Source organism: Xenopus tropicalis, chromosome 9, assembly GCF_000004195.4.
Source record: "Xenopus tropicalis strain Nigerian chromosome 9, UCB_Xtro_10.0, whole genome shotgun sequence".
Classification (NCBI taxonomy): domain Eukaryota; kingdom Metazoa; phylum Chordata; class Amphibia; order Anura; family Pipidae; genus Xenopus; species Xenopus tropicalis.
Genome location: NC_030685.2, coordinates 46,345,368 through 46,369,628, shown reverse-complemented (window position 1 = coordinate 46,369,628; position 24,261 = coordinate 46,345,368). Strand labels below are relative to the sequence as shown.

At 39.7% G+C, this 24,261-nt stretch overlaps 1 protein-coding gene across 3 annotated transcripts in view; it reads left to right on the top strand.

Annotated features, from left to right (window-relative positions):
* calcrl (calcitonin receptor like receptor) overlaps positions 1-24,261 on the top strand; it is a 122,593-nt gene that overhangs the window by 23,204 nt on the left and 75,128 nt on the right. For all 3 annotated transcript variants that reach the window (NM_001016893.3, XM_012970441.3, XM_031892672.1), the window contains 1 exon segment: positions 11,792-11,936. In NM_001016893.3, coding sequence (NP_001016893.1) covers positions 11,792-11,936 — 145 coding nt within the window.

The window sequence follows — 24,261 nt, the reverse complement described above, 5'->3', positions numbered from 1 at the left end:
GGGAGTTACAGGATGCTGGTGAGTGGAGCTGGAGGATGCTGACGGGGGGAGCTGGAGGATGCTGAGGGGGGGGAGCTGGGGAGTGGAGCTGGAGGATGCAGAAGGTTGGAGCCGGGGGAGGATGCTGGGAAGAACGCTGAGGGGAGTTACAGGATGCTGGTGTGTGGAGCTTGAGGATGCTGACGGGGCGAGCTGGAGGATGCAGAAGCAGAAGGTTGGAGCCGGGGGAGGATGCTGGGAAGGACCCTGAGGGGAGTTACAGGATGCTGACAGGGCGAGCTGGGGGAGCTGGAGGATGCTGGGGAGTGGTGCTGGAGGATGCTGGGGAGTGGAGCTGGAGGATGCCGAGGGGGGGAGCTGGAGCATGCCGAGGGGGGGAGCTGGAGGATGCTGGGGAGTGGAGCTGGAGGATGCTGAGGGGGGAGCTGGAGGATGCTGAGGGGGAGCTGGAGGATGCTGAGGGGGAGCTGGAAGATGCTGGGGAGTGGAGCTGGAAGATGCTGGGGAGGGGGAATTGAAGGATGCTGGGGGGGAGCTGGAGGAAGCAGTGGGGTAGCAGGAAGTAGGGGGGAGAGGGCCCTAGTATGAGGACACTGGGAGAGGACCAGCAAGGTTTTAGGGGGCCCTGGGCTGGCGCCAATGCAAAATGTAACCCCTGGCTACCAACGTTCTAGGGGGGCCCTGGCTACCAATGTTTTAGGGGGCCCTGGCTACTAATGTCTGTGTGTCCTTTGTACTGATGGCAGGAGTCACTGGGGGAGGAGTTATCAGTGGGAGGAAGGGGGGCCCAGAAAATTTTGTTGTGAGGAGCCTGTGATTTCTGATGGCGGTCCTGGCCGTGGGTAGGAAGCCTGTAGTTGTTGCTGCTGCTGCCTCTATATATGAATTGTTACACTTACTGGGAATTAATTGGCATTAGTGATGGTGAACATGATACTTATTTTTTTATAATTTTTTTTAAAAAGATAATTAAATGGCAATAATGGCAAAAAAGTGGCAGGTGGGATGTGGTTATTCAATGCGTGCCCAAATGATAGCTGGAATGACATTAGCATATATTTATTATTGTGTTTGTTTTTGTAATATATATTACAGTCAGAAACAATACTACTCAGTCCTGTCGGCATTGTTCCTGTGCTGATAATTACCAATAGTGCTGTCCTGATTGTTACCAAGTTTGGCTGTTTACTGTTAAAAAGGAAATAAATGCTTTCTATCTAGATCAAAATATTGATCACTCAGAAGATCCTGTTCAATGGTGGAAAAGAAATAGAATTATCTTCCCAAATTTAGCAAAAACTGCCCAGATCTATCTCTGCTCTCCACCTACATCAGTTCAAATTGATGTTGATGTTACATTGATGTTACTTTCATATATGTGGAAGCTATGGGGGGGGGGGGCAGTTTAAAAATGTCCAGCTGTTTCTCCCTGGGGGGTGTAGTGCGGTACCCAGTACTGTAGATTTAAACAAAGATTTAGTAGAGGCACTTATGGGTTGCGATTGTCAAACCCAAACAATGATCTGACCAATAAATAAGAAACGCTTACATATTAAGTTACTTACTGTGATTTTTTCTATCATCAAGTTATCGTCAAGTACGAAAATGTATTATTATTGCAGATAGGAAAAGCAAATCAGTAAAAAATGGGGAAACTGTTTTTTTTTTTTAAATTAGCATTGCTGTATTTTAAAGCTTTCTGGATAACTTGTTTCTGTATAATAACTATTATACAGAAACAAGTTATCCAGAAAGCTTTAAACACAGCAATGCCAATTAAAAAAAAAACAAAAACAAAAAAAAAAACAGTTTCCCCATTACAATACCTTCAATTAAAGTTTTGGACTTCCTCATCAGGCAGACTATAGACAGAGAAAGGGTTGCCATTTGTGTGGTTTTAATCTGAACATCCCAGTTTTTTAAAGGGCTGGCCAGTAAAAAACATTTTGTCTAATTTAAAACATTTAGAAAACTGGACAGAAATCCAGCCTTTTACATCTAAGTGAAGAAAAAACCTGCCCTGGCATCATAATTTCTCTAACATCATTGTGCCTGCCTCTGTTGTCATCATGCCCACCCCTAACAGCCCTGCCCCAATTGTTTTCATTTATCCAACGGCAAAGGTGGCAAGCCTAGAGCAGCAGGATATTTTGTGGAAGATAGATTAGATGAGGACCTTAGTATAGTATAGTTAGGGTTGCCACGCATCAGACTTTAAACCTAAACATTGAGGAAACTGCAAATTGCGTAATAACCCTGCCCTGGCATCATAACCCCATCTTCATGCCTGCCCCTGACATCATCATGCTCAACCCCAGCATCACTGCCCGACCCCAGATGCCATTAGATGCACTCCCTTTGTTCTGGTTTAGCCACTGGCAAAGGTGGCAACCCTAGATGCAGGTAGGGTTTCAGATTGTTAAAAGGGTTTTGCAATAAGGTTTTCGCAATTCGCAACAGTCGGTGTGCTCATTAGTTTAGTGGCAATGCTTGAAAAACAAAACAGTTGTAACAGGTTAGCACATATTGAAGAGGCTAAATAGAAATGTCATTATTGCAGTTTCCCTCAGATGGGGGGTTTGTTTATTAAATGTGTGCTATCTTGGGGACCTGCGGCGTGGTAAGATGTGGCAAGGAAACCCCCATGACCCAGAAATAGTAACAGTACTTTGTTAGGGTAAAGATGGCTGGTTGTGAAGATTACTATGAAGAAGTATGCAGCCCTTGCAGTGGCTTCTTCTCCTTCCCTGTATTGCAACACCACGTGCATAGTAATATCGGCTCAAGTTAGAGGGTCTCCAGCTTTTCCCGGGTTCCTTTGCACTGAGGGAGTATAAGGACAATTTTAAACCCAGTATTAAGAAAGAAGTTGTGGAGGAAAATGACAGGGCTGAAGCCTTATGGGTTGAACTTTTCACAGACTGTAAGGAGACAGACAAATTATAGGCACATGCTACAGAACCACTCATGTATGAGAAGAGGAAGAGGCTCAGCTCCTGTTACAATTAAAAAAGGGCAATTAATGGGGGATTTAATTACCCAGACATTAACTGGAGAAATACTGGCAGCACAATTTATGGAAAGTTTTATAAATGTTATGCATAATAACTTCATGTCGCAGATTGTTGAGGGCCCAACCATAAAGGGCGCAGAAAAAAGACAGTAAATGCAACAGCTTTGTCCATTCATTGCCCGATGTAGACTAACATGTATATATGCCCTTAGTACCATATAAATGCGTCATATAGGGAATGGAACATACAACTATTAAAAATATATTTTTCATGAATAGGCATTATTTATATTAAGCAGCCATTTACCCATGGGCTGTTTTATGTAGTACATTTTTCTAGAGACCTGCAGTGTTCAGAGGTATCATTTAGCTTTAGACATAATAAAAGCAAATGTTAATTTGGTTTTTGATAGTTTGATACTCCTTACCTTTTCAGACTCTTTCTTTTCAGGTGCTCCAGAATATTGGATAAAAGATGATTAATTCCATTATGGTCTTAGCCTGATTATTATAAACTGTATATGTAGGAACCCATAGGGTTAATTTCCCCTAGTATGATGTAGAGCAAGGGTCAGAAACCTTTTTGGCTGAGAGAGCCATAAACACCACATTTTAAAATGTAATTCCGTGAGAGCCATACAATATGTTTGCCCGCGGATGCTGTGGGACAAGGTAGGGTGGGTCCCAAGGATGGCGGATGCGATGCAGAGAAGGGCGTGGCCTGCGCTCGGCGCTCGGGCTTAGAACACATTTTATTTGTCGCAAAGACCCTACAGATTTGTCGCAAAGACCCTACATGCCGAACTGTGTGTTGCTTGCCTGGTGCTAGGGTTCGGCATGTGGTGGAACGAGTGGACAGATTGTTGGGAGGGGCTGGGGAAGACCCGGCGGTCTTGGTACACATAGGTACCAATGACAAAGTTAGAGGAGGGGGGGAAGTCCTCAAGAACGATTTTAAAAAGCTAGGTGCGAAGTTGAGGGCGAGGACTTCCAAGGTAATTTTCTCAGAGATATTACCTGTGCCACGAGCAACATTAAGAAGGCAGCGGGAGCTTAGGGAGATTAATGCGTGGCTGAGAGATTGGTGTAGGGAGGAGGGCTTTGGGTTTCTCCAGAACTGGGCTGATTTCTCAGTCGGCTACAGGCTCTTTGCCAGGGATGGGCTGCACTTCAATGATGATGGGGCAGCTGCTTTGGGGGAAAAGATGGCTAGAGGGTTGGAGGAGATTTTAAACTAGGAGTGGGGGGGGAGGGTGCAGAGGGAAATTCTGTGGTAGACAGGATAGATGAGGTAGTGGGCATAGTAAGGGAAAATGGGGGAGGAGACTTGCTTCGGGATACTGATAATGGCAGGGAGGCCCATAAGTTGTTTACACGTCATTCTCACCAGTATTAAATGTATGTTTACCAATGCAAGGAGTCTGACTGGTAAAATGGGAGAGCTGGAGGTACTGGCGTTGGAGCGGAAATATGATGTGATTCGAGTTGCTGAAACTTGGTTGAATGAGTCTCATGACTGGGCAGTTAATATTGGGGGGTATACATTGTTTCGGAGGGACAGGGGCAATAGAAAAGGAGGAGGAGTGTGTCTGTTCATTAAGCAGGAATTAAAAGCAAATATTAGGGAGGAAGTGATGGGGTTAACAGAGGGAGCTGAATCCTTATGGGTTGAGCTTCTCACAGATAGTAAGGAATCTACCAAACTAATTGTAGGGGTATGCTATAGACCCCCTAATGTAAGCGAAGAGGAGGAGGCCCAGCTCCTGTTGCAAATAGAAAAGGCTGCTAGTTTGGGGCAAGTGATAATAATGGGGGATTTTAATTACCCTGATATTGACTGGGGCAATAGTACTGCCAGGACAGTAAATGGGAACAAGTTTATAAACTTGCTGCATGACAACTTTATGTCACAAGTTGTTGAGGAGCCAACCAGGAACCATGCTATACTAGATCTAGTGATCTCTAATGACCCAGAACGTATTGCAAATGCGCAAGTGGTTGAACCCCTGGGTAATAGTGACCATAATGTTATTTCATTTAATGTTTGGTGCAGGAAACAAATTTACACGGGGGCAACAAAGACAATGAATTTTAGGAAGGCAAATTTTAGCTCCTTAAGGGCAGCGCTTCAGGGCATAGATTGGGGCATTATGTTTTCTGATAAAAACACAGAGCAGAAATGGTTGTCATTTAAAATGATATTAAATCATTACTGTTCTCAATTTATTCCATTAATAAGAAAAAGTAGAAGTGTTAAGAATCATCCTATGTGGCTTAACTCTGAGGTAAAGAAGTTAATAGGGAGAAAAAGGAAAGCTTTTAAGAAATATAAGTCAGAGGGGACAGTAGCTGCGTTTAATGATTATAAACACTATAACAAGTGTTGTAAAACAGCAATCCGGAAGGCAAAGATAGAAAATGAGGAGCGCATCGCGGCCGAGGCCAAGACTAACCCCAAAAAGTTTTTTAAGTATATTAATAGTAAAAAGATGCAGGTTGAGGGTGTGGCCCCATTGAGTTATAATAACAATATGGTTACAGCGGATACAGAAAAGGCAGATGTGCTTAACCAGTTCTTTTCTTCTGTGTATACAGTAGAGGAGCCAGTGGGACAAGTCCCACCCAATAGCTGCACTGTTGCCTCAGCTCCAACTACACAGTGGTTGGCACAGGATATGGTGCTTAAAGGGTTACACACGATAAATGTAAACAAGGCACCTGGGCCAGATGGAATACACCCTCGGGTACTGAGAGAGCTAGGGGCAGAATTGCAGTGGCCCTTGTTTCTGATATTCTCAGACTCTCTTTCATCAGGTATGGTACCTAGGGATTGGAAGAAGGCGAATGTCATTCCCATATTTAAAAAGGGAGTAAGATCTCAGCCTGGCAATTATAGGCCTGTAAGTTTGACATCCGTGGTGGGCAAGTTATTTGAAGGCTTGTTAAGGGATCACATTCAAAATTATGTAGTGGAGAATGGCATTATGAGCAGTAATCAGCATGGCTTTATGAAGGACAGGTCATGTCAGACCAATTTAATTGCTTTTTATGATGAGGTAAGTAAGAAGCTGGACAGTGGGGATGCAGTAGATATCATCTATTTGGATTTTGCGAAAGCATTTGATACCGTTCCCCACAAACGACTGCTTTCTAAGCTAAGGTCTATTGGTCTTAGTGAAGCCGTTTGCACATGGATAGAAAACTGGCTACAGGATCGGGTACAGAGGGTGGTTGTTAATGGTACATTCTCTACTTGGAATAAGGTCCTCAGTGGGGTCCCTCAGGGTTCTGTACTGGGTCCACTTTTGTTTAATTTGTTCATAAATGACTTTGGGGAGGGTATTATGAGTAATGTATCAGTGTTTGCAGATGACACAAAACTCTGCAGACCAGTCAATTCTATCCAGGATGTGACATCCCTGCAGCAGGATCTTGACCAACTGGCAATCTGGGCAGCTAAGTGGCAGATGAGATTTAATGTGGATAAATGTAAGGTCATGCACCTGGGATGTAAAAATATGCAAGCCCCGTATACCCTTAATGGGACTGCACTAGGCAAATCCATAATGGAGAAGGACCTTGGAGTCCTTGTAGATAATAAACTTGGCTGTAGCAAGCAATGCCAGGCAGCAGCTGCAAGGGCAAACAAGGTTTTGAGCTGTATTAAAAGGGGTATAGATTCACAGGAGGAGGGGGTTATTCTTCCCCTTTACAGAGCGCTGGTAAGGCCCCATCTAGAATATGCTGTTCAGTTTTGGTCTCCAGTGCTCAAACGGGACATTATTGAGTTAGAGAGGGTCCAGAGAAGGGCAACTAAGCTGGTAAAGGGTATGGAAAGTTTCAGTTATGAAGAAAGACTGGCCAAGTTGGGTCTGTTTACACTGGAGAAGAGGCGCTTAAGAGGTGACATGATAACTATGTATAAATATATAAAGGGATCATATAATAACCTTTCTAATGTTTTATTTACCAGTAGGTCCTTCCAACGGACACGAGGGCACCCACTCCGTTTAGAAGAAGGGAGGTTCCATTTAAACATTCGGAAAGGATTTTTTACAGTGAGAGCTGTGAGGTTCTGGAATTCCCTCCCCGAATCAGTCGTACTGGCTGATACATTATATAACTTTAAGAAGGGGCTGGATGGATTCTTAGCAAGTGAGGGAATACAGGGTTATGGGAGATAGCTCTTAGTACTAGTTGATCCAGGGACTGGTCCGATTGCCATCTTGGAGTCAGGAAGGAATTTTTTCCCCTCTGTGGCAAATTAGAGAGGCTTCAGATGGGGTTTTTTGCCTTCCTCTGGATCAACTAGTAGTTAGGCAGGTTATATATAGGCATTATGGTTGAACTTGATGGACGTATGTCTTTTTTCAACCCAACTTACTATGTTACTATGTTACATCTTCTATCCACCAAGTGCAGGCCACGCCCCCCCCTTTTTTTTTATTAAAGATTTGGTAGAGAGCCAGATGCAGCCATCAAAAGAACCACATCTGGCTCTCGAGCCATAGGTTCCCTACCCCTGATGTAGAGAGTGATATTCTAACAATTTGTGATTGGTCTTCTTTTTTAATTTTTTGTGTCTTTTCAAATTAAACTGTGAAAAAATTGAATGCATCAAATTTGTAATCTTCTCATAATTTTTAATAGGTTGATAAACTCTTTAAAACTGACAAGATTTCAGATGCCAAAGTTTTTGCACTTAAAAATATTGGACTTCGAGTTTTGGAAACCATATTTCAAATTTGAGTTTTTTCAAAAAAAGTGTTGTATTGTCGGAAAAATTGAATTCAAACATTAATAAATTAGCCTCTTGATGTCTGAAGTGGATAGGTTGTTTTGTGTGAATGTTGAAATCACATTCAAAGCTATCTTTTAAAACAGGGATCCCCAACCTTTTTTTTTTTTTTTTTACTTGTGAGCCTCACTCAGATGTACAAAGTGTTGCAGAGCCACACAAGCATGAAAAAAGTTCTTTGGGTATGCTAAAAAAGGGCTGTGATTGGCTATTTGGCAGCCCCATGTGGCCTGCTGTCCTGCAGGAAGCTCTGCTTGGAGTAAAACTGTGTCTCTGTGCTTCTAAAACTTGCTTCCAAACCAGAAATTTACAAATGGGCACCTACTTTGAGGCCATTGGGAGCAACATTAAAGGGGGTGGTAAGCAACATAGTGCTCATGCACCACTGGTTGGGGATCACTGTTTTAGAGAGTTGCATCTTAAATAATAATCAGCACAGATCATGTAACACAAGTTTACTTCTTATGAAATAGTGAAAAGGTGGAGCTTACATACGGTGGTCAGTTTACAATTCACCTGCCTGTATATGGAAATGCATCTAATAGTTATTATTATTATATTTATTAGCATGTATTTATAAAGCACAAACTAGGGTTGCCACCTTTCTTAGGTCAAAATACCGGCAAAGGAATAGGGGGGATGGGACAGTGAGGGAAGGTGTTTCTGTGGAGGTGGGGGGTTGGGGTGGAACATTGGGGTGGGGTGGCGATTACAAATTTACTGTTAAATAAATTTGCTAGGCTGGTGAAGTACTGGCAGTTGGGAACCCTAGTGCCAACATATTGTTATACAATAAATAGGTTTATAGAAAGAACATACAAATACATACAATTAAAACAATACAATTAAAACAACCTGGGGTACCTGCGAGCGTTTTCTCTTCCTTGTTCATGCGCTTTGCACAAAAAAGTCTGCTTTTCACTCTACTGCGCATGCGCTGGCCCAGGGATTTTGCCGACAGAAGGAAGCGCTTGCTACAGGTAACCCGGGCTGGTGCGGTTTTCTCCTAACAGGGGCACCAGCCCGGGGTAAAAGGTAAGCGATTAAAGTCACTTGGGGGTGTCTAACATTTTGGCACCCCCAAGTGACTTAGCCTTTCTTTCTCCTTTAACTTTATTTTTAGGAGCTTTGCAACTCATAACACAGGCTGTGCAGATTCTTTGCTGGGGATCATGTATACACCATGAACATGTGTATGTAGTATTTATATTTGCATGTGTTTTTATGATAATTTATATTTTTACCCAAAACATGTGTGAGATAATTGCTATAAAAATATTCAAATTATGATATTTTTAATTGTGTCCTTGTGGGTAATAAGGTAATAAGAAGCTGTAAATTAAGTGTTTTAGAATGTTTCTAGAAACAATAACTTTTTAGACTATGCTCAGTTTTTTTGTTTTTGTTTTTGCAAAACCACTTTAACTACATAGACATGCATTTTTTTTTTTTTTGCATTTTAAAAATTATATCCGGTTTGTGCACAGCATAAATGTAGTGCTACCTTTATGCTTAAAAGATAAAGAAAATTACAATGAGTGGGAATGCCAAATTTTAGGTAACCTGTCCCCAGTGATACATTTGCGGATACCCCAGACCAGTGCAGTTTTCAATGCACAGAAGCACTGGCATGGGGGTATCCAAGCTACGAAATTTGTAATAAAGTACAGCCCAGGCAGTGTAATTAATCAGTCCAACATTGTAGAGGCCCACATCTGTGTCAGATAAGTGCAGTTTGGCTATTTGCTTATGTGACCATGTTGTATTAATATCTAGCCGCATGGGAAGATCATACAGATAATATACTGTATATAAGTATATATATATATATATACTGTATATAATATATAAGTGGCCTCTGTATTGTATGGCCAGCATTAGTTCAGTTTTCCACATAATTTAAGATGACTAAAAACTGCAAACAAGTTCTTCCTTTTAGGCCTTTTGCACAATCATGCAGACTTGAACCAAAGAGGCAGCGCTGGGGGGTGTAATTTATGCTCTTGCACTAGTGTTGCATCATCATCATCATCATTTATATAACGCCAGCAAATTACGCAGTGCTTCACAAAAAATTTAAACAAACAGGGATCTTAAAAAGTTTAACAAATAAAGGGTATACAGAGTAACAATAGGATCAGAGGGCCCTGCTCGCAAGAGCTTACAATCTACCACACAGTATTCATAGCTTTCATTTCAGTGCAAGTCTGTGGGTGCTATCAGTTCATGCTTCTGCAAGTATTCAATTATCAGTACCCACACCCAATTCTTTGCCCCCATTTGCCCTTACTATGCCCACTACCTCATCTAATCTGTCTTCCACAGAATTATTCACTCCCATGCCTAGTTTAAAATCTCCTCCAACCCTCTAGCCATTCTCTCCCCCAAAGCAGCTTCACCATCATCACTAAGGTACAGCCCATCCCTGGCAAAGAACCCAGCCCAGTTCTCCACCACTCTTCTTAATGTTGCACAGATAGTATTTTTGAGAAAATTACCTTTGAAGTCCTCATCCTCAGCCCTTTGCCTTGTTTTTTAATATCTACCTATCTATTGGGAAAAACTATGCACTTAATAATTGAGAAGAGAGGCTGTGTACAATCCGAATATTTGTGCATTTTGCCAAATGGAGAGTGGCAGTAACATATTTTACTAAGCAGGCCCGGATTTGTGGAGAGGCCACAAAGGCCCGGGCCTAGGGCGGCAGAAATGTAGGGGCGGCATGCCGCCCCGCCGCAAAGTTTTTTTCAATACGGAGCAGTGGGAACTTCTCCCCACTGCTCCGTATGGGGCTTTAAATGTATGCGCATGCGCACTCGCGGGCGCGCAGGGGGGGGCGGGGTAGGGAGACGAGCGGTTGTTTGCTTATTTGCACATGCGCATTGGGGGGGGGGCGCGGGCCGTTCAACGGGGTTTGCACTGATGGATTTTAATTCAGGATTCTGCAGGAGGAGCACTATAAATTGATGTTAAAAAAGAAAAACAAACCTAGCGAGAAAGACAATAATGCAGAAGTTTTGGGAAAGGGTATTGCTTATCATATGTGGTGGTCTCCTACTTGGAAGACTGATTTAATAAAACTATGGACTAATGATTTAAAGGGGAACTATCATGAAAAATGTTTTTATAGTATTGAAAATGTAAAGTCTAGACAAACTAAAAATACAAAAAAGTCGCGCTAAAAATACAAAAAAGTTGCGCAAGCGTTAAAAAGTCGCGGAAATTACAATTGGACCGGAGCGTTCGTAGATAAGTAAATGTGCCCCTTAGAGCGATTACAATGTTATTGCACAAACTGTAGCGCAAGTTACTATTCCAACAACATTTATTTATAAGTTATACAAGAGGCAAATTGTAGTTTTATGGAAAAGTGCAAGGGGATGCCCTAAAGTTATTGTTTAACTACAAGTCTCACATCACCTGCCAGCTCGCTTGGCATGTATGTTTTACATTGCTGGGCCTTTGTGCTAAATAACGTGATTGCTGCTGCTCAAAAAAAGTAAGCGTTGTATAGCTTCTTTCATGTTTTTCAAATAACCAAGAAATAAAGTTCTAGGTGTTTGTTATTGAGTCAGAAAATGTAAGGTTGAATTGGGTTGACTTTTTAGACCTTTGTTAAAGTCTTTTCCAGGTTTTCTATCAGGTAGGAAAGATGAGCAAGTGGGGGTTAATCTTTAGACATCAGTCAAGAATGGTTGAACTACTCCCACTCCTCTCTGCTCAGAACACAAGCTGCCTGTCAGTACTGAGCCAGTTAAGCAGACTCCCATTCATGATAGTTCCCCTTTAAGGTTTTGTTTGTATATGTTCGTGAAGGAAGGGGGGGGGAGCAGTATGTGGGAAGAGCCCCTGAAAATATATATTTTTATTATTAAGGATACATATTTAATGACATTAAATATACTTTTTAGCTTATATTCGCAGATTAATAGAAAAAATTTGATTTTTAACATCTTAACTTAATTTCATCATATTTTTAGGGTTATGTGTTGGCTGAGCAAGAACAAGGATCACAAATTCCACTTGAGGAGATTATTCAAGTTGGCGTCACTCGAAATAAAATTATGACTGCACAGTATGAATGCTACCAAAAAATAATGCAGGAGCCAGCAAACGGGAAAGAGGGTAACTATACAGTAAATAAACACTACATTTGCTGCAAGTCAGATTTATGATTAGAAACTGGTAAACCTACATTTTACCAGATGTTTCTGATCTCTTGGAGCACCCTGTGTCTGTAACAACATTATTTATGCTTCATACTGCATGTAAAATAAATAATTTCAACGAAATTTCAAAGAAAACCTTTAAACACGTAATTAACTACTACAACCCAAATGCACAAATTGATCTTAAAGGAGAAGGAAAGGTGAAAAGTAAGTAAGCTTTATCAGAAAGGTCAATGTAAATACAGCCATAAACACTCACAGAAACACTGCACTGAGTCCTCTATCAAAAGAAACAGGATTTCTTGTCTCCTTTTTTGTAAACAAAACTTCCTCTCTCCGAAAAATCCTCCGATCCTGGGGCCAGAGTCTATGCAGCTCTCTTACTTATCGTGCTCCCCCATCCCATAGGAATTCATAAAACGCACTCCTCCACCCTTAGGAAATATGTAATCTAAACTACAAGGGCTAGAGCTGTAGCAGGCAGCTGCAATCCTAAACAAACAGAGAAATGTGCACTAATGTGGCGAATCTATTGGCAGTAAAATGCCAAAATGACTGTCCTCCTTGTTGCTTTCCACACCAACAGGTAGTTCACAAGAATGCTTTTGCCCTTTTGCCTACTTATTAAAAATTCAATTAGTTAGAGGCCACAAAGCATGGGAGATGTGAGTGCTTCGTGTCAATAAGTGTTAAGACTTACAAACATAATGACATTGAATAAATACCAGCTATTCATTATTATTAAGAATATTCTTGAGTATATTTGCATTGCATTTTTTATGCTGTGTGTTCATCTGTGTTTGTTTAATTACCTGGTGTAAACAACATTTTTTTTTTTTGCTTTCAATTATAAAGTTAAATTGGTAAGTGGGATTATTAACCCTTTCACTGCCAGTCAGTTTGATACTTCAGGTACCTTTATTTCCAGACAGTTTTTGAACATTTTGCTCTCTTACTTTTTAGGGGCTTTTCTTTGGGGCAACTTTTAGTTTACCCAGGAAAATGATCTACTATTTTTTCAGGACTACCTAAACTCTCAAAATATGTAATTCCACTTCTGTAACATGATATAGGCTTCTACATGTTTAAAACATGAAATTATTTTTTTTTTCATAATATAAACATAAATTATTTTTATGTATGAAAATACAACTGATTTGTCTCACTTGTACAGGTCAAAAACTCCTAGCAATATACTACCAAATTTCCAAAACACTGCTCCATAAAGCGCAAGGTTTAGATTTCAAGGCCAAAAATTCCACTAACAGTAGGTTTAACCTAGAAAACTATACATTTTTTAAAAGAACAGATTCTGGAAAATGCAGAATAGGTAGAACTGTCTGTCTACTCCAAACTAACAAGTTGCAATGCTTCCCTGAAGTCATCAGTTTTTGAAAAATCGCTTCAAAGCAACCAGATAAAACATCCTAAATTTAAATGCCAAGGGTCCACTGAACAGTTTGATGCCCAATGTGCATAGGTTTACCAAAGTATGTGGTATATAGGGGCCCCAAGGTGAAGTTACCCCATATGATCTATCATTTCTGTCATTTAAGCTCCTGCAAAATTAACACAATTACATCATGATCTAAAGCTATAAAAAGTACACTTACCAAACACTTACCATATTTTTTTCAGAAGTACACATTCCCCCAAATCCAAAATGGGTACACACGTTTTTCTACTCTAATGTACCAAGCCACAAAGCTTTCCTAAAGTTGGCAATTTTGATAAAATTTCTTAAAATCAAAACTTGGCAGCATCTTATCTCACACATATCATTAGGTACCAAGAATAAACATCCTAAATATGAACACCAGAGGTCTACAGAACAGCTCAATGCCCAATGTGTAGGTGTACCTAAATTTGTGGCATTTAGGGGTCCAAGGTGAAGATACCCAATATCATCTATTATTTCTGTTTATTTTACTGCAAAATCAATGCATTGACAGCATTTTATTTGGGTAAACCTTCAAAAAGTATGTTCACTCTAGAAAGCCATATATTTTTGGAAAGTACACATTCCCCCAAATTAAAAATTTGTACACGTCTACTCCAAAGTACCAAGCTGCAAAATGTTCCTTTAATTGGCAATGCTGATGAAATTTCCAAAAATCGCCTCAAAACTTCTACTTTGCAGCATCTTATCTCTTACAGGTCAGTACGTAAACATATAAACCACCCTAAATATAAACACCAGAGTTCCTAAAATATACCTTGTGCATACTAATTTCATGGCTTACATTTACCTAATTCATAAACACACAGGCAGTTTTAGGTGTGGTAAAAACAGGATGACCCCTGAAAGCCATATATTTTTGGAAACTATACATTCAGACAAATCCAAAATGGCTAAATAATCTTTCTACCCCAAAGTACCAAACGGTAAAGTTTTCCTAAAGTTAGTTGTTTTGATGGCAAGAAATGTTGCAATTTATCTCACAGAATTTCTTACATACAATAATATATCACATCACTAAATATGAACGCCAATGGTCTACTGAGCAGTTTGATGCCCAATATGCATAGATATACCAAAGTATGTGCATACCTCCCAACATTTGAAAAATGAAAAGAGGGACAAAAAGATTTGGCGCGCACAATTTTTTTTACCACGCCCACTTTTGTGGCCACGCCCCAATTACCACACCCCATTTTAGAAAAAATACTCCTTTTATATATAGTTGAAATCGCAGGATCAGACACAAATGTGCTATACCCTCATACTGTACTAGCTAAGGAAAACAATATAGCAACTCCTACATATAAAATACAAATATAGAGAGAATGCAGTCCGTTATAAGTGAGTTGTAACTATCTACCAGTTTTGCCCCCCAATACACAGTACCCCCATACACAGTGCCCCCATAGACAGTAACCCCCATACACAGTAGCCCCCATACACAGTGCCCCCCATACACAGTGCCCCCCATACAAGGTAGCCCCCAATACTCAGTAGCCCCCATACTATGGCATAGAGGCGAGGCAGGCAAGATGTGATTGACAGCTGGGATTTTTAAATGCCTTTATAATGGGTTTGGATGTGGTAATATAAAAATGAATTTGGGCTTCTTATTTAATTTGAAAAGGACTTTTATTATACAGCTTTTTATGTCTGGGTGATAGGTCCACTTTAAGTTCTCCTTTAAGATCCCCAAACCGTACTGAGACCCTCAAAAAACCAAATATTTTTGGAAAGTATACATTCTGATAAATTCATAGGTAAAGACGTCTTTCTACACCAAATTACCAAACTGCAAAAAAAACAGATCAGGAACAATAATGCAGGGATCCAAAAGCAACAATTGTGCAAATCAATGAAATAATAAAATAAGTCATGTTACTTAGTTGTCAAAATATCTGATGCAATAATTACACACCAAAATAAGCAGTTTTTGGGTGAAAAACAAAAGGGTAAAAATGAAAACGTAAAAAAAAAGTTTTTATGAGTTTTATAAATATGTTTGTGTATCTGTAGGGTTTGTGTGCCCATGCCCCAGACCTACAGCTTGAAGAGGGAATTGATACAGTAGGCCCTCATTGCCATCCACCCTCCCTGATAGCCTCCTACATTACCATCCTTCCTGCCTTCCTGTCAATCAATATTGCATGCTGATTGCTGGGGAAGAAAAAACAATATTGAAGGTTTTGAATCATTTAGTTTTTATAAGGATGCAATTCACATACAGTATTTGTTAACTTTATACAATAAATGGTCAGTTTTAAGTTATATTAATAATATCAGACTTTTGCTGCTATTACTATGTTATCCAGAATGCTCGGGACCTGATAAGGGATCTTTCCGTAATTTAGATCTCCATGCCTTATGTCTACTAAAAAAACATTTAAACAGGGGGGGCGTGGCTGCCCACGAAGCTGAATGGCAGCAGAATAGGTGAACTCCGCAAGAACAGTGACACTAAGCCGAGCTAACAGCATAAAACATGGGGAAAACTCACAAAAGCAAACCGGAACGTGAGAGACAACCAGTGGAGAAACAGGCACAGCCAGAAAAAAGCATAGCGCCGATATTTAAACAATCTAAGACAGATCGCGATGTCCACAAAATGGCGCCCGCGACTGAAACGGACGAATCTACTTATGATCAACAGGCTCAGGACTCCTCTGACCCAGAGAGCGACAGCGATATCTCCCTCCAGACTTACCTGAGAGCTTTACCAACAAAAGACGACATCAAAAATCTCCTTCGTGAGTCGACCGATAGTCTGAGAGCCGAACTGCAAGAGATAAGAACAGACCTCTCAAACATGGCGGATAGAACCTTCGCACTAGAACAAAAACAAGGTACTGTGTTTCGTAATCAAAAGAGACTTTGGGGCATAATTCAAAACCAAAAAACACAGTTAGATGAAGCTAACCGTCATATAGATGATATTGAAAATAGAAACAGGAGAAACAATATTCGAGTCAGAGGAGTGCCTGAATCTATTGCAAAAGAGGAAATACATTCAGCCCTCTTGCAAATATTTAACGGCATCCTGGGAAGGGACATCCACACTGAGATAAAAATTGACCGTGAACATAGAGTCATTAAACCTAGGAATGCCCCCCCCAGAAGCGCCGGCGAGACATATTATGCTGCATACACGATTTCCAGACTAAAGAGGAGATCCTTAATAAAGCAAGGACAACAACAAAAATTACTTTTGACGATCAAAAAATTTTACTGTTTCAGGACTTATCCAGATATACCTTAACCAAAAGGAAACAATTGAAACCCCTAACTGACTTACTAAAAGCTAACAAAATACAATATCGATGGGGCTTTCCCTTCTGCTTAATAACAGTCAAAAATGGCCAGCAATTCACTATCAGATCACCAAGAGACACCAAAGAACTTTTCAACAAACTACAATTGGAATAAATCCCGCTACCAGGCTGGATAGAAGAAGACGAAGACCTTGCTCAGCCAGATATTGATACAGACAACGAATGGAGAGAAGCGCTGCAGCAAAGACGCACTCCAAGGACTCCGAAACACAGACTATTAAAGGACTATAACTTAAAAGCAACACCAAAAAGAACAAAAGAATGACCTGAGAGAGAAACTATGCTATTACTATCTGCTAATTAACAAAGGGTAACGGTATATCACTACTTCTAACCCATGTGAAAATGTTTAACTGTTTACTCTTTTAAAATATTCGTCTGTGTCGCAGAAAATGTTTATTAATGCTACCTAGTTATGCTGTAACCGTTCAACAGGTTGGGCCACCACAACCCCCCCTAAAACTATGGCAAATTGTATAGCTCTTACTATGTGGGGTAAGCTACAAACCCCCACACCTCAAAGAGTGATTTCAAGTACAACATATAAGCCAAACGATAAAACTATGTATATAAGTTACTCCCCAAAGTTTACAAGTTTAATTTACCCTTTACTCTGTATTATTTCGCTTACAAAACTACCAGGGTTTCTATTATGCTATGGTACATATATGGTAATAGATATGATTAAGCTAAACTGTTATACAAACTGTTATGTCTACTAATGCAACTTGTTCTCTCATTTCCTACAATGTAAATGGGATAAATGAACCAGTCAAAAGAGCACAGGTCTTGCGTGAATGTAATAGGCTGGGGGCAAAAATAGTGTTCCTACAGGAAACGCACTTTAAAACAGGGAGACAACCTCATATCACTCCCAAAATGTACAACCAAATTTTTACCAGCAACAATCCCGAAAAAAAAACACTAATTCATAAAGATATACCCTTTACCCACATTGATACTTTGAAAGATAACAATGGAAGGTACTTATTTGTAAAAGGCAAATTAGCCAATATAACGATCACCTTAGCCAACATCTACCTACCTAATCAAGGCCAACTAAATTTACTGATGGAAATAGCCAACCAGCTCGAAACATTCACGGAAGGCCTGTTATTAATAGGAGGTGATTTAAACCTCCCCTTAAATCCATTAATGGATTCCTATTCTAATAAATGCAATATTTCATACAAAACTTTAAAAAAGGTCAAATCCATTTTCCAAAATTTGAACTTGGTAGACACTTGGAGATGCCTAAACCCCAAGGAAAGAGATTATTCACATTTCTACAATGTTCACAATAGTTATGCAAGAATTGATTACATATGGATGTCACAAAATTGGCTACACTACCTAAAAGCAGCCAATATAGAACAAATTACTATATCTGATCATGCTCCAACCAAAATACTATTTGAGATTCCCAATACTCTCAAATCAGAATTTTTGTGGAGACTGAATGAACACATATTTATCAACCATAAGAATATAGAAATAATACAAAAACATATCCAACAATTTTTTATAGAAAATAACTTACCTGAAACAAATCCAGCTATCCTGTGGGAAACGCACAAATGCGTTATGAGAGGCCACCTGATAGCCCTATGCTCCAAACTAAAAAAAGAAAGAAACAGAGAAATAGACTGTTTAATTCAAGAAATACGAACACTAGAAAAAGCTCACAAACAATCATTAGCAAAACAAACACAGCAACTTTTAATATCCAAAAGAGTAGCCCTAAAGTCTCTATTAGATATAAAAATGTATAAAGCTTATCTAGGCACTAGACAACGATTTTACGAATACAATAGCAAGTGTAACAAATTTTTTAGCAACATATTAAAAAATAGGCACAACAAAAACCATATTATGGCCATAAAAGACAAAAACCAAAAAATACAAAATAGCACAAAACAAATAGCTGCCTCTTTCCAGGAATTCTATTAAAACCTATATAGAATTAAACCTGAAGCTAATACTAGTAAAGTCACTGACAAAGTCAAACAATTCATAGCTGCAGCTCACCTTCCCCAATTGTCAAGAACACAAGTCCTAGCCTTAGAAGAACCATTCACCATCTCAGAAATAAACAAAACTATAAATTACCTCCCAAATAACAAAAGCCCTGGCCCTGACGGGTTCGGAGCATCCTACTATAAACAGTTCCAAAAAGAACTATCCAGCTACCTCACTAATTATTTTAACTCAATCAACCCAGAACAAGCATTCCCAAGTCAAGCGAAAGAGGCGCATATAACTATAATAGCCAAACCAAACAAAGATCCCTCCCTATGCGCCAGTTATAGGCCAATCTCCCTAATAAATATCGATCTCAAAATTTATGCAAAACTCTTAGCCAATAGGATTAAAAATTTTATCCCAGAATTAATCCACCCTGATCAATCAGGCTTTGTTCCTCTAAGAGAAGGCAAAGATAACACCGCAAGAATCATTTCTCTAATATACCATGCACAAAAGAAAAAAACACCTAGCATGCTTCTTACCACAGACGCAGAAAAGGCCTTTGATAGGGTATCATGGGAGTTTCTTAAACACACTTTATTAAGATTTGGCCTAGGCGAACAGACAACAGGGAAAATTCTAGCTTTATACTCCAACCCCACAGCCAGAATTAGAATAAATGGTACTCTATCCCCAGTAATCCACATATGTAATGGAACCAGACAAGGATGCCCTCTCTCCCCAATTTTATTTATCCTAGTTATGGAGACACTTCTTTCCCACATCAGATTAGATAGAAACATAACTGGGTTGATAGTAGATCAACAAGAACATAAAGCAATAGCATTTGCAGACGACCTGCTTTTATTCATTACCAGACCTCATATCGCTCTCCCTAACCTAATGAACTTACTGAAAAAATTTGGAGAAGTCTCAAATTTCAAAATTAATGCCAGTAAGTCCGAAGCTCTAAATATAAACTTATCCAGCAAAGAACAAGAACAGATAAAAGGTAATTTTCCTTTTCAATGAGCTAAAACCTCAATTAAACATTTAGGAGCAAATATTGTAAAAGACCTTCCTTCATTATATAATTGCAACTTTATACCTCTCCAAACGGAAATTGAAAACACACTAAAGAAATGGGGAAACAATAGCAAACTATCATGGCTAGGCCATATACAAGTGGTCAAAATGACAATCACACCTAAAATCCTATATCTCCTACAGCTATTACCTATCAAAATACCAAAATCCTTCTTTTGCAAAATAAAAGCAATAATTTCAAGGTTTATCTGGAACAACAAAAAACCCAGACACAAATATAGCAAGCTAATTTTAAATAAAGATCGAGGTGGACTGGCTGTACCTGATATATACCTTTTATTATGTTTCAACTCATTTACAACGCATACTCTCATGGGACATAGGCAGAGAGAAAGGCAAAGTCTGGGTAAGATTAGAACAACAATTATGTAAAGTCCCCCTGTACAATTTACTATGGGTATCCCCCCAGAATATCCCCCAAGAGTTATACCACCATCCAATGATTGGAGCCACCTTAAAGACCTGGCTGGAAATAAGAGACGAATGGGAAATATCCCCTTATCCATCGCCCAATACCCCACTCATAGATAATCTTGACTTCCCCTCCCAGCCTAGAGATAAGAACCTTTGACCATTGGGCAATAACTAACAATAGAACAACAGTTCTAGCAGATCTATTACCCCTAAGCGAGATCCAGAAATCAAGACAGACTCTACCAAGAGACTTCTGGTGTTACAGACAATTACACCACTACTGCAACTCTAGTAAATTGTCCAAGATATCCAGAGAACCCACATGGTGGGAACAAATGATGACCAAACCAGACAAAATAAAAAAAACCCTATCCACATTCTATAAAGAATTAACAAAAAACTCCCTCAGCCAAGACGAAGTGTCGGAAAAAAGTGGGAAACAAGCTTGGGGATAAACCTTAACACAAAAACATGGCATCAAATCTTCAGATCTATGCACAAAAGCTCCATTGCTTCAAAAACACAGGAAGCTAACTATAAATTGATATCACAATGGTACTATACTCCCATTAGATTAAACAGAATGTTCAAAAATGTATCTAAGGTATGCTGGAGATGCCACAGCCAAAACGGCACTTACAAACATATTTGGCTCCGGAATCAAAAAATTCTGGATTAAGGTTATGGAAATTGTGCAAAAAGTAACACCGTTACACCATAAGATAAACCTCCCTGCGTTAATTGTCCTACACTATGACTCCACCACGAAACAGGTGGTCGCAAATAACTATCCATAAATACTGAATTTTATGACAATCACGCATCTCCACCCCTTTCCCCCTTCCCCCCTGGTAGAAGCGCCACCATTACCCCTCATTATGTCCCCCTGTGATCAACCCCTAAGTTATATCCCTGCGTACTATAACAAATACTCGATTTCTAACATGCATTTGAAATATGTGCATTACTTGTTTATGTATCTGTTACATACTTACCGAATGTGATATTATCTGTAATCCTCAAATGGTTTCTTATTCCCCTTCCCTTCTTCCTTTCTGTACCCCCATAACGGTAAATCAATAAAGAAAGAATTGTAAAAAAAAACAAAAAAACATTTAAACATCATGAACCCAATAGGATTGTTTTGCCTCGAATAAGGATCAATTATATCTTAGTTGGGATCAAGTACAAGGCACTGTTTTATTATTAAAGAGAAAAAGGAAATCATTTTTAAAAATTAGAATTATTTTCTTATAATGGAGTCTATGTGAGATGGCCTTTCCATCCGGATAAGGGATCCAATAACTGTACACTGAATCCAAAGAGAGATTATCTTTTTTTTTTAATATAACTCCCTGCATCTATTATAAATATCATAAATAATATACTTTTTGCAAATATGCATTATTATCTAATTACAGAACATTATCAGATTAAAATCTACTACTACTATTGTACATCCTTAATAATATCCTCTAATTTTAACTATAGATAAATGGAGTTAGATTGAAAATAACAAATAATTTGCTAAAAAGTAATAATAATATGTTTGTTAAATTTCTATTAACTTAAACTGCTTATTTATTGTATGTAGCAAACATATTTTATTACAAGCATATTTCTCAATTGGTGGAACCTATTCCATAGGATGGAATAGGAAATGGGCGATTTTTTCTTTAGTGAGCTCTAATTTCACAATTTGATAAATTTCACATACAAAATAGAAAATAATGTTTCTACAGTATAAAGGGCACCTATCACCTTTCACCATGAAAACAGTTTCCCTCTTCCATGAGCTTGAATGCATTCCAGATGGATTAGGAGCAAAGCCCTATCACATTGCTGGACCCCATGCAGTGGTAGTGAACTTCAGGTGCAGATAGCCATGTTGTGGCACACATACACATAGTTAGGGAATGCTGAAAGTTTGCTCATTATACACATGTCTGAGCTCTGTTAGAGGGATACATTTATCATGTAATAGGTGCCCTTTAATTTTAGCCAACACAGTGGCACAACAATTCACTGCTGTCTTGCAGCGCTTGTGTCCAAGGTTTTATTCCAGCCAGGTCCCTATCTTGAAGGACTTTTTATGTTTTATCTGTGTCTGCATTGGTTTCCTCTGGGTACTCTGGTTTCTCCTAATACAGTCAGGCATGCTGATTGCCTATAGGTGAAATTGACCATAGTGTGTGCCAGCTCCAAAAAGAGATCCGGTAGCAGCATAGGGGAAATATTTGCAGACTGGTAACGGAGAGAGACATAGGCAGGAGTTAGGAGAGTTTCCCCTGCTACTTCAGCCTGAATTCAGCCTGTCAGTCTATCCTATGGCCATTTCCTGTGGGAGAACAGGGCCGGGCTAAGGTATTTTGGCACCCTAGGCAAGGGCTTCAATCAGCGCCCCCCCCCCCTTCCTGATTCCCCCCATGTACCTGTGCCAGGCTGCCAGCAGCCATTTTATTGCCCCATGTACCTGTGCCAGCAGCCATTACATTGCCCCCATGTATCTGTTCCAGCAGCCATCGTAAAGCCCCAATGTACCTGTGCCAACAGCCTTCATATTGCCCCCATGTATTTGTGCCAATGGTCATCGCCATCATGTGCTTGTGCCTGTGCCAGCAGCATCCAACAAATTCATCATATTGCTCCAAAGCCCCCATCTTTCATTGTGCCAGCAGCAGCAGCCAATCCTTCATATTACCCAATTTGCCCCCAATAGGTACCTATCCAGCAGGCAGCAGCAGCCAAAAAATGATATATTGCCCCCAAATCATCTCTACCTGTGCCAGCAGCCAGCAGTGTCAGAACTCCCAGGTTTCTCCTGCTCAGATTTCTCTCTACACTCTGCAACGCGCCAGCTCTCTCTGTCTCTGCCGTTTGAATGACGGTGTATCCACATGCTACCCCCTACTGCACATGCGTCACAGCGCCAGTGTAATAAGAGGAGAGTGTGTCAGTTTATTAAGGTACACGCTGGCAAACAGAGGGGTAGGGGAGCGCTCCTAGGTCCTGGCTACTGAGTACAGCACAAGTTAAGTTGCACAACACACACACCAGATGGAGTTGGGGAGGGTGGTTTTGAAGGCCAAGGCTGCCAAGGAAGCTAGTTTTAAAAAAGAAAGAAATAAGTGAAAAAAAAATATTTTCCTTTTAAATTGCGCCCCCTAGTGATTGCACCCTAGGCAGGCGCCTACCCCCCTAGTTATGGCCCTGTGAGAGAATGAAGAGACACCCCCACCCTTTATTTCAATCTAGACTCTAAAGGAGAAGGATCTCTCTGTAGCTCTTCTCTTAGGAGGTAAAATGGTTTCAAAACATTTTTTGTCTGCATAATTATGTATCGTAAGGAAGGAAGAATTATATAAATAAAGATGAGTATTATATCAAATGTCTCCTGTAATCATAGGCTGAACAATACACTGAATACAGTAAATATATATATATATACCCACAATCCACCAATTGGTATAATCAATCAATTAATCAATAGGACAGAAGGGGAGGGTCTTTAAAAACAATGTCTGAGTTCAAACTCTAAGGTTGTCTAGTCTTTAAATAAAATATTCCTTTAGTTTCCTTCTTATTTAGTAAATTGGACAGACAAGCCATCTGCATCCAGCATGAACCTCTCTATACTTGTTCATTCAAATTAACATTTCCATCAAAGCAAAAAGGAAAATGTTCAGAGACGTTTGTTACTTTATTCCATTTTATTTATATATAATATATGTCTAATCATATGCTATCCAAATAGCAAGTGAAAATGTAAAATGGCCACAGGAGGGCATCCTGTACTTTCTTTTAAGAAAAAATGGGTGAATTTGAGATATCTCAAGTTTTTTTTTAACCAAAGCCATTCACGCCCTGCACATGTGATTTCCACAAGGAATTCAATGAAATCCAGCCATTCAAGATTTTGTTTAATAAGATCAGATTTGGGTGAATTGTGATTTTCTTGATCAGCACAGTGGAAATTATGATCAAGAATATTCACGGTTTTAAAA